The following is a 19,489-nucleotide window of genomic DNA, read 5'->3' as shown; positions in this document are numbered from 1 at the left end:
AAAGAAGAACTGAGCGGTAAAGCGCTTGGCTTCCGAACCTAGGGTCACGGGATCGAATTCTGGGATTTTTAATTTCGGGATCTTTAGTGTGTCAGCTCTAATGAATGTCTGCCATTAGTTGAGAAAAATAAGGCGGATGGTCGTTGTGCTGCGATCATCAACTGTAGGGCACAGAAGCAGATTCATTTTACACCACTAGCGGATCCAGAACTTTGGAGTGGGGGGGGGGCGATTTTTTTCCAAACCCTAACCCTAACGCCCAGTAAACCCTAACCCTACGCATAAACGTGCATACAGCGCGCGCACGCACACACACACACACACGCACGCACACACACACACACGCACGCACACACACACACATATATATATATATATGTATATATATATATATATATATATATATATATATATATATAAATGTGAGAATAAAAAAAGCAGCATTTCTCAACCTTCGGCGAAAAACAAAACAAATGGGGCAGCGCTATAAGGTTCTCTGGTGAAGTTCGGGGCGACATAAGCGTTTTCTTGCTTTTTTCACTGCAGAAACGCATTCTCCTGACAAGTACAGCTCATTATTCATCAATGGAGTTCGGGGCGAAGCCCCGACGCCATAAGCGTTTTCTTGCTTTTTTGACTGCAGATACGCATTTTCCTGAGAAGTACAGCTCATTCTTCACAATGTAGTTCGGGGCGAAGCCCCGACGCCAAAAGCGTTTTCTTGCATTCTTCATTGCAGAAACGCATTCTCCTGACATCTACAACTCATTACCCATAAATGAAGTTCGGGGCGAAGCCCCGACGCCAAAAGCGTTTTCTTGCATTCTTCATTGCAGAAACGCATTCTCCTGACATCTACAACTCATTACCCATACATGAAGTTCGGGGCGAAGCCCCGACGCCAAAAGCGTTTTCTTGCATTCTTCACTGCAGAAACGCATTCTCCTGACCTGAAGTTCATTATTCATACTATTAAAAAACGACCTTTCGAATAATGTTGTACTTGAAAAATATTCTAATTTGAATTTATAGGCCCATAATACATTGCAAATAAAACCGATTTGTTCCTTGAAAAGATAGGATACCCCACGTATTTAGATTTTTGCTTTCAGGATCGCCGACGAAAAAAAACTTATTCGATAAATAGTATTCAAGAAAACTCTAGTATAAATTGTGAGTAATAGTCCCAAATTTATTTAGCTAGAAAAATATCAGTAGTAAAGGTTGGGAAAAGGCGACTATGAAAATATTATTTGAGTTTAGAACTCATCTCAATCATGACTCTTATACTGAAAAATTTCGTTTGAATTCTAACTTTTCCAATGCAAAGTCTTTCTTAAAATACTTATGATAACTTCATGTGAAATTACAAAAACTCTGTCTGGAAATGGGAATGGCGGTAGAGTGAAAACGATTAATCCTCGCTCCTTTACTAATTTCTGCTAAAGATTGCATTTGGCATTAAAGAATAGGTATGGGGCGACTCGATAATCGATATAAGAATTTAATTTATAGTATATATAAATTATATTAGTGACAGATTTTTTAAATTTTGTAATTTCTTAACTATAATACAAAAAGAAAAAGTATTGATTTGTCCGATGGGGGAAATGCGATTGCATGTATCGCCCCTCCCACCTGGTACAACCCTTTTTCATTTAAATTTACTAATGATACAATTTGAGATTAGAGTGTGGTACGACATATTTACAATGGGTCACATATCAGTACGTAGTTTATATTATATAGATATTCAACTAATTTTATTCACAAACTATGATTCTCCACAAAAATAGGACCGCCCCCCCAGCACTCAGAGGGCTAGAGTGGGGAGGGCAGTATATGCAATCGCCCCTCCCCCTCACCCCGCCGAATCGGCCAAAATACCAGAAAGGGAGCGACATAATATAAAATGTATATATTAATTCAACTAATTTTGTTCACAAACTATGATTTCTCCATAAAAACGAACCGCCCCCCCACTCAAAGGGTTTAGGTGGGAAGGGCAAAAGAGGTATTCGTCCCCCCCCCACCAATCGGCAAACAGGGAACGACATAATATAAAGATCGGTTAAAATAACAATAACAAGTTGCAAGGATATAGATATTTAATTGATTTTGTTAGCAGGGCGAAATAATCTAAAAATAGGTTGAAATATAAATAATTAGTATATATTTTTAACATAAGTAATAAATTCGTATACAAATTGTGTGAATCCTATACTAAAGTTCGTCCGCCCCCCCCCTTGGGGGGGGGGGGGTCGACCGAGTGGGGGGGGGCGATCGCCCCTACCGCCCCCCCCTGGATCCGCCAGTGTTTTACACCATATGCTCTATAGCCCGCGAGGTCTGTAAAAGAGTACCTTATTTTATAGCTAACATTCAAGATTTACAAGAAAAATACACGGGTAAAATTAGGTTGGTATTTAAATAACGATTTTCTTCCTGACTGCCAATGGCTTCGGTGCTGACGAGCAGTTGAAGATAGTATGATAGCGGTGTATAAATAAATAAATGCAAATATATATATATATATATATACACATTGCTTTTTTGTAAAAAAAAAATAGGTTCCGGTACTCAGAGACGGATCGCCTAACTTTTAACTACTACTACTAATAATACTAAGGCTTGTCTTCGAGTCCGAAGATTAATGAGGAGTGCAGTATTTTTCCGTGGCTGCGCAGCCCCAGCTGTGACATTTTTCCACATCCAGGGCAAGCATAATAAATTAATAACAAACGTTAAAATACAAGAAAAGCAATATTTTTTCCCCACATTCAAAAAGGTGCCGGTACGTCACAAAAAAGCCATGTATATATATATAAATTATTATTATTATTATTATTATAATTAATTACTTCTATCAACTGATTCGGCTTATCATAAGAAATATTATTTCACGAAAATATGCCGAAATATCCCTCTCTCTCTCTCTCTCTTTTACATTTCCTCTCTCTTTATATCTCTCTCTTTCTCATTCTTTCTTTCTCTCTTTCTCTTTCACTCTCCCTTTCTTCCTCCCTTTCTCTTCTTATCTCTTTCTTTCCTATCACTTTTCTCTGTAAATATCTCTCATTATCTCTTTTTTTCTTTTCTCTCTCTCTCTCTCTCTCACACACACACACCAGCACCTGAGGTACATTTATTGTTTTCTCAAATTGACAACAAGCACAGAAAGAGCGACAAATAGAAATTCCAGAAACAAATTAAACATCAGAACCACACCATTCGGGAACGGGTCATTTTGCTTTTGACTTTTAAAATGTAAGTCTCAATTAAAAGTAAAAAACAAACAAAAAAAAAAAAAAAAAAAAAAAGAAAGACAATTCTAGAAATGTGGACTATTTGCGATTCATTTGGCCCGCCTACGTCTGACACTGTCTCATTAATGAGTCGGCAATCATTCGCGCCCTCGTGGCGCCCTTTACCTTGGAGGTCCTCAGAGAGACAACGTCATTACAAACTTAAGAAAAGGGATATAAATGCATTTTTCCCCCTTATATTTCAGGAGTGAAACGGAGGGTTGGGACGTGGGCTGGGGGGGGGGGGGGGGAAAGGTTGTGCGGTGGGAAGGGGTGCTTGTTAATAGTCCAAAAGGTCAGCTGTCAATAGCCAAACATTTTTTTTGTCGCCAACTTATGTGATTTAAGAATTTTAAGTGGCTAAATTGTACAAACAGATTTCATTTTAGGTAGGCATATTGTACAACCTGATTGAAGTGTCTGAATTGTACAACCTGATTTGATTTTAAGTGGCTGAATTGTACAACCTGATTTGATTTTAAGTGGCTAAATTTGATCTAATATGACTTAGTATACATTGTACTCTCTGATTTGATTTTGAAGTACATAGTAAAGTGAGGGATTGAATGATCCTTGCTATGTATCATGTATGTGTGATAAACATGTGTATGTTTTCAGTGGCGTAGCTAGGCTGGGGGAGGAGGGGGGAGAATTGGAAAATGAGTGTTTTTTACATTAAATATTAGATATTATGCAAAATGAAGGGCCCCCAAAGAGGTCAAGCCCCCGTGCCCTCAAATGATGGTAAATTCCTAGCTACGCCCTTGTATGTTTTAAATAGTGGTTCATATAGCATGTGATATTTAATCATACAGTATATGTGAGAATGTGAGAATATATAAATTTGAGGGTATGTCGGTCTGAACTAAATCCTGTTAATGTAGTCATTTCTCTTTGCCATGCTGTTACAGCACTAGGAGAGAAGGGACATTTGTACAAATTTGTCCTAGCAAATGGAACAAGAGAACTTTATCTTTGTGTCTTTCAGAGTATTTTATCAGATTTTTTTTCGTATTTCAAGATTATGATTCAGTGCTTTATGCATAATTATAATTTACTTTTAAGCCTTCTATCCTGAAGGCTTTCTAACTTTAGTGATCTAATATCCTTTTTTTTTGTTAGTTATCTCGAAAATCAAACAATCAATGTCCCGTTTAATATCTATAGTATATTATAATGTGTGTCTTCAGCTTTTCAAGGCGAACATAGGACACCATATCCATCTTAAAGTTTATAGGAAATAAGATAGTGCTTATATTCGATCAAGAAGTAGGAATTTTATATATCTATATCTATATCAATATCTATATCTATATCTATATATATATCTATATCTATATCAATATCTATCTATTTATCTCTATCTATCTATCTATCTATCTATCTATCTATCTATCTATCTATCTATCTATCTATCTATCTATCTATCTATCTATCTATCTATCTATCATCTATCTATCTATCTATCTATCTATCTATCTATCTATCTATCTATCTATCTATCTATCTATCTATCTATCTATCTATCTATCTATCTATCTATCATCTATCTATCTATCTATCTATCTATCTATCTATCTATCTATCTATCTATCTATCTATCTATCTATCTATCTATCTATCTATCATCTATCTATCTATCTATCTATCTATCTATCTATCTATCTATCTATCTATCTATCTATCTATCATCTATCTATTTATCTATCCATCTATCTATCTATCTATCTATCTATCTATCTATCTATCTATCTATCTATCTATCTATCTATCTATCTATCTATCTATCTATCTATTATCTATCTATCTATCTATTATCTATCTATCTATCTATTATCTATCTATCTATCTATCTATCTATCTATCTATCTATCTATCTATCTATCTATCTATCTATCATCTATCTATCTATCTATCTATCTATCTATCTATCTATCTATCATATATATTGTTAAGACACGATTTGGAATTAGTTATCTTGTTGGACTGTGTTATTGGATTTCCTTGAATGTTACCTCCGTTTGACTTATCTGCGTAAGAAACACAGCGTGGAAGCGCCTAACATTTATTTTATCTATTATCTATCTATCTATCTATCTATCTATCTAATCTATCTATCTATCTATCTATCTATCTATCATCTATCTATCTATCTATCTATCTATCTATCTATCTATCTATCTATCTATCTATCTATCTATCTATCTATCTATCTATCTATCTATCATCTATCAATTTATCTATCTATCTATCTATCTATCTATCTATCTATCTATCATCTATCTATTTATCTATCTATCTATCTATCTATCTATCTATCTATCTATCTATTATCTATCTATCTATCTATCTATCATCTATATTGTTAAGACACGATTTGGAATTAGTTATCTTGTTGGACTGTGTTATTGGATTTCCTTGAATGTTACCTCCGTTTGACTTATCTGCGTAAGACACAGCAGCGTGGAAGCGCCTAACATTTATTTTTTTTCTTATTTATTAGATTGGTTTTTAGTGCATATAATCATTATTATTTTGTAGTATGGGATTGTTTTCTAAACCTTGATTTTAAATCAGCTGGAGTTGAGAGAGTTAAACATTGTAAACATCTTGTTTCTTTCAGGGCTTGTAATACAGCTCGGATCAGTCATATCAATTATAGCAAAGACGTTGTGTCACAATACATCCTCGCTGATAGAATCAAATAGAATTAACTAGAAAAATAAAGAAATAGAAAGAAAGAAAGAGAGAGAGAGAGAGAGAGAGACTGGACAGAGACTGGGCAGAGACTGGACAAAGGGAATATAGATCTATTATCAATTCCGTTTTTAAGAAAACATATTAATGTATATTTTTTTTAAAATTGAAACTAGCTTTGAAAAATGGAACAAATTTTAATCTTTTAGGCATAACCTGAACTAGTCGAAAATGAATATGAGGGCCAATGGGCCAATTCTGTAAATATTCATACGTGATTTTGGCTCCTATCTACATTCAAAAGCAGTTACCAAACACCTTACAAAGAAAAACACATAAAAACGTCTTTATTCCCCATTAAATAGAATTCAACTAATACTCAACATATATCTATGCTAGGACAAATTTGTACAAATACTCATTTTCCCCTAGTGCTATTAGAGCATGGAATGGGTTGCATGAGGCAGACAGGAAAACCAGTGACTTGTCAGAATTTAAGATGTAGGACGTAATCCTCTGCTTTTTTGAAGTAATCTGTATTTTATAAGATTGGATAATACAGACATTGTGCACAGACATTGTGTGTTTTCTATAGTTATAATGTTGTTGTTTTTTTGGTATAATACATGTAATACACAAATAGTAAGACACATTTACTTATGGATAATAATAATAATAAGGCTTGTCTTCAAGTCCGAAGCTAAATGAGGAATGCATTATTTCCCATGGATACGCAGCCCCAGCTATGACCTACATATTTTGCAAAAATCAGGGCAAGCATAACCGTTAACTTATGGATAATAAAAATTATTATTATTATTATTATTATTATTGTTAGTTTCCCTTTCAGACCTTGCGTTAGTTTGGGCAGGGGATGGTAAGGTCATCTGTTTCTATGGCCAAAGGTAAACGAACAGGGTGTCATGTGGCCAGCACAACGACCAGCCGTCTATTTATCTATCTATCTATCTATCTATCTATCTATCTATCTATCTATCTATCTATCTATCTATCTATCTATCTATCTATCTATCTATCTATCTATCTATCTATCTATCTATCTGTCTGTCTGTCTGTCTGTCTGTCTACCTGTCTGCCTGCCTGCCTGCCTGCCTGCCTGTCTGTCTGTCTGTCTATCTATCTATCTATCACTAGAAAAAAAAACACAACACATAATGTGATAACAAAAAAGATCTATTAAATGGCCTACTCAGCCCAACAGGAAACCGTTTAGTGAGTTTGTATTTTCTATTATATTTTTTTTCATTGCATTCGAATGAATGAAAATCCTAATCAAAGAGACCTAATAAATAGATATAATAGAAATAGAAATAAATAGATGTAGCCTATATTTAGGTAACCTCTTCATTTTCCATGACAGTTGAATGGGGATTCCTTCAGAAATAAATTTTTATAATTTTTATTTACGTGTGCTCGGAATGAACAGTCAAAGAATATAGCAAAAATATAATTATTAATTAACTTGTTGGAAATGACCCGCAGCTTGTGAGCCTTAGTTTAGGTATTACTGATCTGCTGAATTAAATTTAGATCTTTGTTAAACATGGCGAATTTTTTATTTTTTTTTTATTTAGCCGCGAAAATAAAAGTAGAGTGTGAAAATGGGTTTACCCGTTCAGCCGACACGTTCATATCTAATGTAAAATACTGTGAAAACGGGTTTACCCGATTTGTTAAAAAGCTTCGTTCTTTGATAGAGATAGAATTAGGTACTTTTTGTCTATTTTTAGGGCCTTCCGCTTGGGTGAGGGATATATAACATACACTGCGGTCTCCGCCATGATCTAAGGAATAATTATTAAGATTGGTCAAACGATTTTTATTTTTATTCGGGACATACGCACGTACATACATACATACATACGCCTTACTTTCTGCTTTATATATTAGATTAACATTCATTAGCACCAATAGCACCGCTTAAAATGGTCTTAAGTTGTCTGTCTATCTATGGGTACATGTCATTATGTAGGATCCAAACTATTCAAGTCCTACCTGCGCTCACGTCATCTTGGGCGATAAATCTCGGCGTGACGTCACCCAACAGGCTTTCAATGTCGTAGCCTGTCCTCTTGCGTACGCTCAGGTCCATAGTGCAATTTTAAGTTGTAAGGTCCTTCGTATATTGGACCTCCTGTTAAGTGTCTAAGGTCCTCCGTCTATGGGACCTCCTTAAGTGCCTAAACTCCTCCGTTTGGACGACCTCCTGAGTGTTTGCACTCTCCGTTAACGGTTCACTTCTACTTTGCTTTCAACGCGTCTCTTTACATATTGATGGTGTGGGAACGTTTGCACAGCATTTGTCAATAGTATACACTAAGACTTCAGTTACAATCTACACTGGCCTATAATACTAATTTAAATGTCAAATAAGAAATGTGCTAGTCAAATCAGATTCATGGTTTAAAGTTCATAGTTCAAAGTTCAAAATTTTAAATTTATACACGAAAAACTGTTTCGCTCGAAGAGAATATGCCAAATTTCAATTTTCCTGCAAGCAAAGGATTGATAACTCTAGTTTAACTATCTTGCACTTAATGGATTAATCTAGAATAAAATAAAATCTTGTATTCTCGCATATTCTCGTGTAGATGTCGATGAGTAATAAGCTGAAATACTCCTTCTATTTTCTTAATTAATTAATCACAATTGAATGTCCTCCTGCAGAATGCAATCGATGATTGCAGTATAAATTGAGCGACAACGCCACAACAGTCTTCACTGTACTGTATTCTATCGTGGAACTTACCGCCTGTAAGAAATATTCACTGAAACTATTAAAAAGCACTGATAGTCTTAAGTAGAACAAATAATTGTTTGTCAAAGAAAAAAAAAAGAGGTTGTCCTCACGCGTTGAAATCGCGGAACCAGTTGTTAAGTACACGACAGGGGCCGCAGACCTAAATTTGATTCATTAACCGCCCCCTTCCTCTCACACCCCTCCCCCCGCCTCGTCTCTTTCTTTCTCCGATTTGCACGTTTTCTTTCTGAAATAATCATCTTTCTTTCAATTTAACGAACCCCCCTTCCATCCAAAACCAACACCCTCCCCCCTTTTACCAAAGTTTTTTTTTGCAGTTTTGCAGACTCTTTGCCCCACCCACCATCGGCACTGCCCCCCCCCCCCCACATCCCCCACCCCCATTTTTTTTTTCTGTTGAGCCTGTAACAGAACTCTAGCAGAGGTTTGGCCGCGCTAATGACAGCACAAAAGACAATGAAAAGAGGACGGATCAAGCGTACAAAAGATTTAGTGTTGACACACGAGTTGTCTCCCCTCGACTAACGGGTTTTTATTTCGTGTGCTATCTCCCTTACCCCTTTCCCTTTTTTTTTTCTCTCTCTCTCTCTCTCCATCCAGCCGCACTTTTTTTTTTTATTCATGATCTGTCGCACGAATTTGCCAGGTTTCTCACGATACTTAAGAGACGATGAGAAAGGCGTGGCTTAGGTTGATTGATCGATATCCGAGTTCGCTGCTGGCCAATCTGAAGATTCGCTGCGCCTAGGAAGATCACGCCTCCAAATAAGAGTGAAGACTGTTTTTCTTCAAAGAACTATCAAGATGCAGGGGACAACTAAGAGACATAATAATCCATTAGATTAGAAAGGGAGTACGGGAAACCAACATTTTCATTGCTTAGCGTGGCAGGAGAGGGGGGGGGGGGTTGATTCTTTGAAATGGCGGGCAGGTTACTTTAAAAACATGGACCAAACTTTGAGTTTCACACGGTATTTAAACAAATTAAAATGATGGGAAACTAAAAATCAAACGACTTGAAACGAAACAATTATTGTTAAAGCTACACGAGTTTCGTTAAGAGAGAGAGAGAGAGAGAGAGAAAGAGAGAGAGTGAGAGATAAAGAAAGGGATTATAATCAATTATAGAAAATGTAGAGGGTTTGAAAAAAGTAGGAAGATAGATCAAGATATATATATACATATATATATATATATATATATATATATATATATATATATATGCAGATAGATAGATAGATAGATAGATAGATAGATAGATAGATAGATAGATAGATAGATAGATAGATAGATAGATAGATAGATAGATAGATAGATAGATAGATAGATTGACAAGCTATGTTTTTTAAGCGGCCCCCGAAAGGGGAAAAGACGCTATTAGTTGTGTGTGGCCTGTCCTGTCGGTCCTTCCGTCCGTCTGTCCGTCCCGTAAGCTAGAAAAGATAGTGAAAATCCGACATCATAGTATTTTAGACCATTCAAAGTTCTGATGCAACGGCTACTTTTTTCTTTTCTGAAAGCGAAAAATCAAAATTTTAAAATCACTTATGCAAGCAGTTTTTTTTTCATAAAAAAACACCACTTTTACAACTATTCACTATTAATAGTAACAAATACGGGAGGCTCATTATTAGGGGAGAAGACCATTAACCATATTTTTAACACATTTATGCAAATGATTGTAGATTTTTTGTCAAGGCATTTCACCAAAGGAATTTTGTTTTTCCGGAAAAAGTTTTTTTCTTGAGGAATAAGGGATTGTCCCTTTACAAAACAATTAGATATTCATTAAAAGACATCAGTTAGGCCAGGTTGACATCTAACTTCACTTTCTCTTTCCCCTATCATTTGGTCTGCTGGACCGCTGGGGCACCACACAAGATCTGTTAACCTTTTTTCTCCATTCTTCTCGGTCATTTGTCTTTGATTGAATTTCATTCTGATAATATTGAAACCTGCCTTTTTACCTGCCTAGGTGGACCACTTCGGGGGCCGATTTTCAGTTTGTGTATCCACACAAACTGTCTTTGTAACCTTGTTTTTTTACAAAGTTATATAATTTTACTTGTGCGCTTTTTAACTCTGTAGAATCTTTCCTGTTTTCACAGAGAATAAATAAATTAATGTAGACAGTTAAATATAACAACTAATCCACAGAGACTTCGTGTTGATTTAAGTAGTCATTGAAGACTATCATTTTATTACGTCACATCCTTTCAAGTACTTTCTCACAAAAACATCCACAACAAACAATGACGTAATAGAAACATAAACAGAACAGCATAAAAGTTCAATGAAGTGTCCTTGACATTGTTTAGTTTAGCGTGAACATTTTCATTAGTGGACACAATATATGTCTGTGTGTGACACTTTCTGGTCGTCAAAATGAGATCATTTTTTTATATTCACCCTTCTATGAAACAAGGTTGATTTTTTTCTAAAGATACTGGGTTACTTTAAAAAGACTAGATTTTTTATTTATTTTTAATGCAGTATCTATTTTCTTAAATCGTATTTAAAATGGCTCAAACGGAGAATGCTAGTGAAGTGGACATAATTCATTGCTCAATAAAACACGCTTTCTATTATTTTTGAGTCTACGAGTCCTTATTATTTTTAATGTCTTAACAATATATATATATATATATATTCTATAAAGTAGAACGTAACGAGTATGTATGTTCCGCCGATTAGAAATCAAAATCGTTTGACCAATCTTGATCAAACTTTACACAAATGTTCCTTGGATGCTAACTCGAACCGTGACTTATGTAAAACAAAAACAAACTAAACACACTAAAAAAAACAACAACAAGTTTCCCAACTCTATGAAAGTATTAGTATTTTATGAATCAAGACCATGTTTACCATTTTATGATCGAAAGGATCTAGATCTAGATCTAATTTTTAAAACTACACTTTGCACAGATAGTTTATAACTTTGACAGATGAAAATGTACAATATAGTCTATTGATTTCATTATTTAATCAAATTAACCTTCAAATTTGTGTTTCAAAAGCCTTTTTACATAAATTCATAAACTCTAGATTAGTCTAGATCTAGGCTATCTCTAACTCAAGATTCAAGATCTAATTCAAAGATGAGAGATCTACTTTATACTTTAACACATGAACATACAAAATAAAGTCTATTCATTTCATATTTAAATCAAACATACTGAAAGCATATCTTTTTATTTGAAAAAATGGATTTAGGTCAATTAGCCATTTTGATCGGTCCAGTCATACTATTTTTACATTCACGCATTGATATACTTATAACATTATTATTTCGTTTAATTGTTTACAAAACACTCTCAGTGACTATATCGACAGTGATACGCAAATTAAGACCCGCGGGCCACGAGTAACATATAGCTAGTATTTAAAACATACACGGGAGCTAATACTGTTATAGATTTTATTTTTTTTTATATAGAAAACATCTCCAATGAATCTTTGAAACCACTCCAATTTCAAAACGAGTCGCTTAAATGAGTTATTTTCTATTGAATACTAGAGATTTAGCCGTTTGAGATATACAAAATGAGCGCAAAACCCCCAATTTTGTTTTACATCTGATCACTGCGGCCTTCTTTTCTCCCTCCAAGACTCTAATGATTTGAAATCCTAAAGGGGGGGGGGGGGAGCGTGAAGCTACTCGAATCAAAACGCGAATGGGCAACATTAAAGGGTGATTATCCAAGTGTTAAAAATCGATGCCGCGCGGCCATCACGCAGCGATCGTCTGCTCAGATTGGATTTAACCCTTGCCCGTCGGTGCCAAATTGAGTGCCTGGCGTTTGTTTGCTCATAGATCTGAATTAACAGGGGCGGTACGCGAAGAAACTCTCCATTCGGCCTACACGCCTCTGTAAATAGATTGGGGGGGGGGGTACACTTTTAAAAGATTGAGTTTCATGTCGGAATAAAGAATATTCCATTAAGAATTCTGAATATGGGGGGGGGGGGGGGGCTGTGTTTCTTGTCTTTTTTTTTGTTTGTCTGTATTCTTGAACAGACGTATGGGTGAAAACAAGTATTTACTGTCATTAAAAGCTGTTTAAAGACATTGGAAGGTTGTGTTACGGGGATGTGAAAGGGTTAAAGTTCATGTATATGGTCGGAGTGATGGGACAAATGGAAAACATCCATTTGAAATGACATTAAAGTTTCATTGGTTGATAAAAAATATGTTGGCCAAGTGTTTGAATATTCTTGGTTTGAATTGTAAAAGAGTCTATGTTTTGACTGAAATATTTCTTTTGTTAAGAATTTATACATTATTCGTGTTCTTTCTTTGGTCAGAATGAGGGGAAAAAGTGAAAAAGCTCCAGCGTCTGGTGATTAGATTCGCTCATCCTGTGCTCGTGGAAACGTAAAAAATACTTTTGGCTTTGTCTCTTTAGTTACATGATAAGGGAGACTCTTTATTTCTATAGCGTAAAATGATTTCGCCACATTTAAACAAAATGGCTTGTTATAACTTTTTAAAAATTTAATGTGTCAAAGATTAAATGAAAACTCAAGTTACCGTAATAAAACATTTAATGACTAGGGCACATTAACTAACAGAACATATATATATATGTATATGTATGTATATATTTATATATATATATTTAATTTTCTTCGTCGTCCAACCATGCGGGACACCAAGCCGATTTTCTAACCGTCGATGAAAAAGTCATGGAAGGAGATGCTAGTATGCTAGTCCGCGGGTCGGCTCGTACAATTTATTTTGTTTAAACTGTTCTCCACTTTAAGATTTCCGGGAAAAAAATATAATTCAAACAAAATAACATCCACTAGAATTGTTTCATTTCTTGGAGTATCATTTTTTAAAAGTTTACGGTGTGTATATCATATGTATGTATTTTAATATACAAAAATAGTTTTTAAAAAAGAGAAAGAAGAAAATAAAAATTTGTCATATTCTCGCCGGGGGTCCATGGGGGTCTTTGTTTAATGCGATTCGGACATACAATTTGATGATCCAATCAATAAGCCGAAGACCTTTGTTTAGATATTGAACTAAAAGAATAACTCTGCACGAAATACAACACTGCTTTCATCCTTCGTTTGGGTCATGTGCAAGTATTTGCAGTTTTGATGCGGAGGCCATGACGATATGTGAATCCTTAAAAGTCATTGACTCTCAACTCGGCGAGGGACATGTGAGGCTAACTCTGATTGCCTTGGTCGCTGACTCAAAACCTGTACTACTGGACCAAGGCCTACCAATATCAACGCTGTCATCCATGGCTTCACACAATATAAACCAACGCTATGGCACCCCGGTAATTTCGCAGCCATACGACACCCTCGTTAACCGTAGAAACAGATGAGCGTTACATGATCTGCTCCCTTAGATAGCAATGTCTAAAAGGAATATCTTTTCAATTTTTTATATTTTTTTTTTACAGCAGCATTAACGATGCCGAAGACAGTTAATAATGAAAAGAATATGGACTCTCAAGGACAAAGGTCATTGGTTGTAACCACAGTATTATGCGCTATTAAGCCTTGCCTCTCTAGGCGGCAAAGTCCTAAGACCTAACCATAGAGATGGGATGCCCTGGGATGTAATGAGGTAATACCAACCAGTTTTCAACGTGACCGAAAATTCAGTTGAGCATCACTAGGACCTCCAGTATAGGAATTCGGATACAAATACAGCTATAAATGGGTTTTTTAAGTAATGCTGATATATGATATTGGCCTCATTTAGTCGTAGAACGACTATGGTTCATCTCAGAGCACACTTCCTCATGTGGCTGTGGAGCCCTATTTTGGAGAGACACTCCCGTCCACAAATATCGCAGGTTAAGGTGACTTTTGCTTCGGTGGTAGAGGAGCTGGCCATCTTTCGCATTGTACGTTTTTCTTCCTGAGCTGAGACCCATGTACTTTCACTGTCCATAGCTTTCTTGGTCACTGTCTCTCTCCATCTGGTGCGGTCTAGAGCTATGTCTTCCAAATTGTCAGTTTTGATGTTCACTGATTTGAGGTCACGTTTTATTACATCTATGTACTATGCTGAATTATGTCGCTAAGTAAACGCTAGTTCCGTAAGACCCTTAAGACAGCTACGTTTAAAACAACAACACACCTCTGAATTGAGATAATTGAAACCAAGTGATCACTTCCGAGGCGAAGTCGTGTTGAATCGTTGTGATCAGAAGGTTGGGTAGATGGGCCTGGGGTCGTGAGATCAGCCTTAGTTGTATCTAGTTCCCAGATGCACACCATTGACCATTTCAACCAAAAAGGAATGACCAACGTCCACTTCATTTATTTGTGTACATCGTGTGACCCCTGACCCCACGGACCGCCGTTAGTTGAGATTGCACATGCGCTGCAAGATAAACACGTTGACCGCGTCGAGCAAAGATGAATGACCAATGATCCTAGGTTGGGAGGGGAGGGATACTGGAGAAGAAGTGAGCGTTGACCGTTTGCTTACTGCCTGGGCTTGGAGCCACGCGACCCAAAAGATGAGAACAATGATAGAGGTACTGTTGATGGTTTTAAAGTAGCAGAGGTCCGAGAGAGAGAGAGAGAGAGAGAGAGAGAGGGAGAGAGAGAGAGAGAGAGAAAGATTGTACAAAAAGAAAGAAATACAAAAAGAAAGAAATACAGAAAGAAAGAGAGAAAGAAAAAGAAAAGAGAGAGAAAGAGATTGGACAGAGAGAAAGATAGAAATAAATAAAAAGAAGAGGGAGAGAGAGAGAGACAGACAGAAAATGATTGAGAAAAAAAAAGAGAGATAAAACGAGAGAGAGAGTGAAAGAGAGAAACAAACATAAAGAGAAAAGAGTGAGAGAGAGAGAGAGATAGAGAGAGAGAGAGAGAGAAAGAATGAAATGGGAATGAACGCTGACAAGTTATGAAAGGAAACTAACAGAGATGGAGGAAGAGAAGAGACACAACGATGTAGGCAATACATCTGTTAATACTTTGTCAACAGTTACTTCCATTTTTGTTTACAATGATTGAAACTCTGCATTGCATTACTCTACCGTATTGTGGATTCACGTTTAATTGATTATTTAAACCTCGCAAAGTTGTTTTTGTTATTGTTGTTGTTGTAATAACACATTATTTAAAGTTTTTTTCGATAAATCAAAGAGGGATGTGTTTTTGAAAGAAATGGTCACAGGGCCATTATCATACGTCGTTTAATTTAATTTTGTGTGTGTGTTCACATTGAAACCACTGCTATGATCAGTGAAAACAACTCGTACATCGAGTGTTAGGCTAAAGTCTATGCAGAGTAACAGTAGGTCTATATATCACCTATGTTTTGACATTGTCACAGTAAGTCAGATGTATATCCTTGTACCTTAGCGAACTGGTTACTCCATAAGTCCCCCAGAGAGCCCTGCGCTCAATGGACTCAACGCTTTTAGTAGTGCCACGTTTCTCCCTCAAAAGCTACGGTCTGCGGGCTTTTTCAGTTCACGGACCAAAGGTTTGGAACTCACTCCCCATTGATCTCAGACAGACAACATGCTATACCACTTTTAAGAAGAACATTAAGACCTATCTGTTTAAAACTTTTTTAGATTAACTGTCATTTTAGCTGTCGTGTCTGTGTTTGTAATGTTATTACAGCGCCTTGAGCCTACATTTTGTTTGTTAACAGCGCTTTAGAAAAAAAAAATTATTATTATTATTATTATTATTAGGTCAAAGGTTAAAATTAAATGCAAAAAGTACAATAGATCAAAGCATCGTGATGTTATATAATGTTAAATTAAAGATATATAATCAACTTTTAAAAAAATTGGGCCCGAGGTGTACAGTTCAATTAAGACTAGGATAATTTTTCTACACTTCATTTTGAAAGTAAACCTGTGGATAAATCTTCACATTAGAAATTCAGTTCAGAAACTTGATCTTCGTTTAATAGTACAAGAAGCGTATAACGTAAAGCACAGTGCTGACAGCAAAAGATCATATGTGAGCAAGGTAACAGTCTCAGCGAATTAACTCTTTCTCTCCTAACTGACGATACCAATGTTGATTCCACCAGAATGTGGTAAATAATTACGGAGAGAAAGAGTTAATACTTTACCTGAGGAGTCATAATTAAAATTTACTTAAAATACCGAGCCATTTCGTAGAGACAGCAAAAAAAAATATTTCAAATCGGACATATCTATTATTTGTATGTATATCTTTGGGGTTGCTGTATATATAATTTCCCAGTATAGAATGAGAAAGAAATAAGAACCGCTAAAAATATTATTTCATATCAGCTGCTACAAGAACTACTTTGAAAGCGGATAAACACAACTATGAAAATAGTCTAGTGTAAAACCACTCCGCTTTGTGGCTTAAAGAAAGAAAGAAACAAAAAAGAACGATTTTTTTTTATTGCTGGTGTATAAAAAATAAATGAACGACTAAAATGGACCAAGTGGTCAAGCAGTCAAAATATGGTGGATGGAATGTCCACACAATTAGTTCGAGCTCATTAGCCACTCAATTAACGGACGTTGGCCAGCGCTGGCGGCACGCGTCTCGTGATTAATGCACGTGACAGGTCTGGGAGTGCGCGGCGTCAGTCATCAGTGGTCGGTCCAGCTTCTATTGGTCAGCAAAGCCCCTCGCTAGTTATAAACCTGACCCTCCAAATATACCTTATATTGATTAAGCTGTGTCACTTTATATTTATTTATCTTCTTATAATAGTCGCTTTTACTAGTCTCATGAACAGTATATTTGAGCGTTCACGTTTACAACAGTGTTGAATGAGCTTATGAAAGAGCGCCGATCTCAAAGTTTTGAATACTAATTATTGGGAGCCTTTGAAGCTCGGGATTTTATGGGATCCCTCTGAGTCCCCTAAACTCTAATGGGTACCTTATGTACGTTGTGAAAGTCGCTGTGCTGGACACATCACACCCTCGTTGACCGTTGGTCACAGAAATAGATGAGCTTTACATCATCTGCGCTCATAGATCGCAAGGGCTGAAAGTAAGTAAAGTTCCCCTTTCAGACCTTATGAGCTATAGGTCGCCAGAAGATCCCGAATTAAAATCACAGTTTTCGCCAGGCTTCGAACCCCGCAACCTGGTTCGGAAGCCAGGAGCTTCACTGCCCAGCCACCACGTCATGGTAAGGGCTGAAAAGGGGGGGGGGGTAACTTTAATAATACCTAGACTAGTCAGAAACCGGTAATCACCTTAGTTCGTCTTATTATCAGAGAACACTGCAGTTGGAAAAACTAGCCTTAAAATACTAATTTTGCTAGCACATCTGTTTTGGTATAACATTTAATGTTAGCAGACGGTGAGTATTACCAACTTAAATAATGGAGCATCTTCAAGGAAAAAAAATTTTTCCTCGAGTTGTCTGCCATTGTTTATCGTTATCCTTTCATTAAAAAAAAAAAGAGGAGACAACCTAAAACCATTTAATAGGAAAACGCTCAGACGTGACTATGGCTGTTTTAAAATGCGATGTTGTCTGCCCCTGCATGTTAGGAAAGGGGGATAATTGGCCCTTGATTTTGTCACATAGCCCCAATAGAAGGATACACATTTTCTCATTCTCAACCACTCCCCGTTCTATCTGGTTTGATTTTTTTTTCTCTTTTACTGTGGCAGTCCACTTCTGGTATCAATTGTCGGACAAACAGGCTAGAGCCCAAGGGATGAGTTATTAACCCTTTTTAGCTCAATTGATTGCGGCACGAAAAATCAAACCAACGAATACGAAAAGAAGTCGAAAGATACATAATACCATTCTTGTGCTTTTTTTTTTAAACCTCCAATTATGGAACATTGAAAGAAAATGGTTACAATATTATATGTGGGACTAGCAGATATTTTCATTTATGTAGAAAAAAAACAACAACATAACTATAAATAGCAAGTTTTTTGGGATATCCGGTGTACAAAATAGAGAAAGTGTTAATAAGTTTTTTTTTAAAAGGTAGATGAATTATGATCACTCTTGTGCATTTTTAGCTCTGCAGAATGAGCACACCTTTCATTTATAGCATAAAATAATTTCAGTATAAAGGAAGTATTGGACTTTCATTCCATGACTTACAAGTTATTTTAGAAAATGGACAACTAACTAGAAATATACAAGGTTACAAAGAGAGTTTGTGTGGACACATAAACTTAAAATCGACCCCGAAGTGGTCCACCTAGAGACAGACGGACAGACCTAGACATCGGTAGAGGATAGAACATATTAGGCTGTAAAAAAATATACTTAAAAAAATCATCAAAAAATGCATATCTATTTTACAGGATGTGACTCACAAAAAATGTAAAATTATTTATTAACTAATAAAAAAATAATTTCAACTGGATTTCGAACTCAGGACCTTGTGTGTGTAAAGCAGATTTGAAAACCACTACACAACGGAAACACATATCGAAAGAACAATATATTTGAAATCTTTCCTTATACTTTCAGTCATTCTAAGTCTATATTAGTCTACTTAGTCTAAATCTAAAAGCTAGAAACTTGATATAGAATCTACTATATCTAGACTAGAACTCATATAAAAATCTATGTAGATCTGGCCTCTTTTTATTGTAATTTAGATTCAGATCTTATCTTTGATCTGATTGTTGGCAAGTGTATAGCCTAATGAGAATGTGTGATAACTCCTCGGTAAAAAGTAGTGTTTTTTTTTTTAAACTTACAATTGAAACGAAGTTCGCATTAAAATTCTCTT

At 35.9% G+C, this 19,489-nt stretch overlaps 1 protein-coding gene across 1 annotated transcript in view; it reads right to left on the bottom strand.

The window, feature by feature from the left end:
• The window catches only part of LOC106055759 (homeobox protein aristaless-like), a 30,184-nt gene extending 21,117 nt beyond the window's left edge, over positions 1-9,067 (bottom strand). The window contains exon 1 of the mRNA XM_013212192.2: positions 8,019-9,067. Coding sequence (XP_013067646.2) covers positions 8,019-8,115 — 97 coding nt within the window. The 5' untranslated portion in view covers positions 8,116-9,067. The remainder of the gene's footprint in view (positions 1-8,018) is intronic.
• Positions 9,068-19,489: the final 10,422 nt, after the last annotated feature.

Source organism: Biomphalaria glabrata, chromosome 15 (genome assembly GCF_947242115.1).
Source record: "Biomphalaria glabrata chromosome 15, xgBioGlab47.1, whole genome shotgun sequence".
NCBI classification, from domain to species: domain Eukaryota; kingdom Metazoa; phylum Mollusca; class Gastropoda; family Planorbidae; genus Biomphalaria; species Biomphalaria glabrata.
The sequence above is the reverse complement of the archived record's forward strand: the minus strand, read 5'-3'. Positions and strand labels throughout refer to the sequence as shown.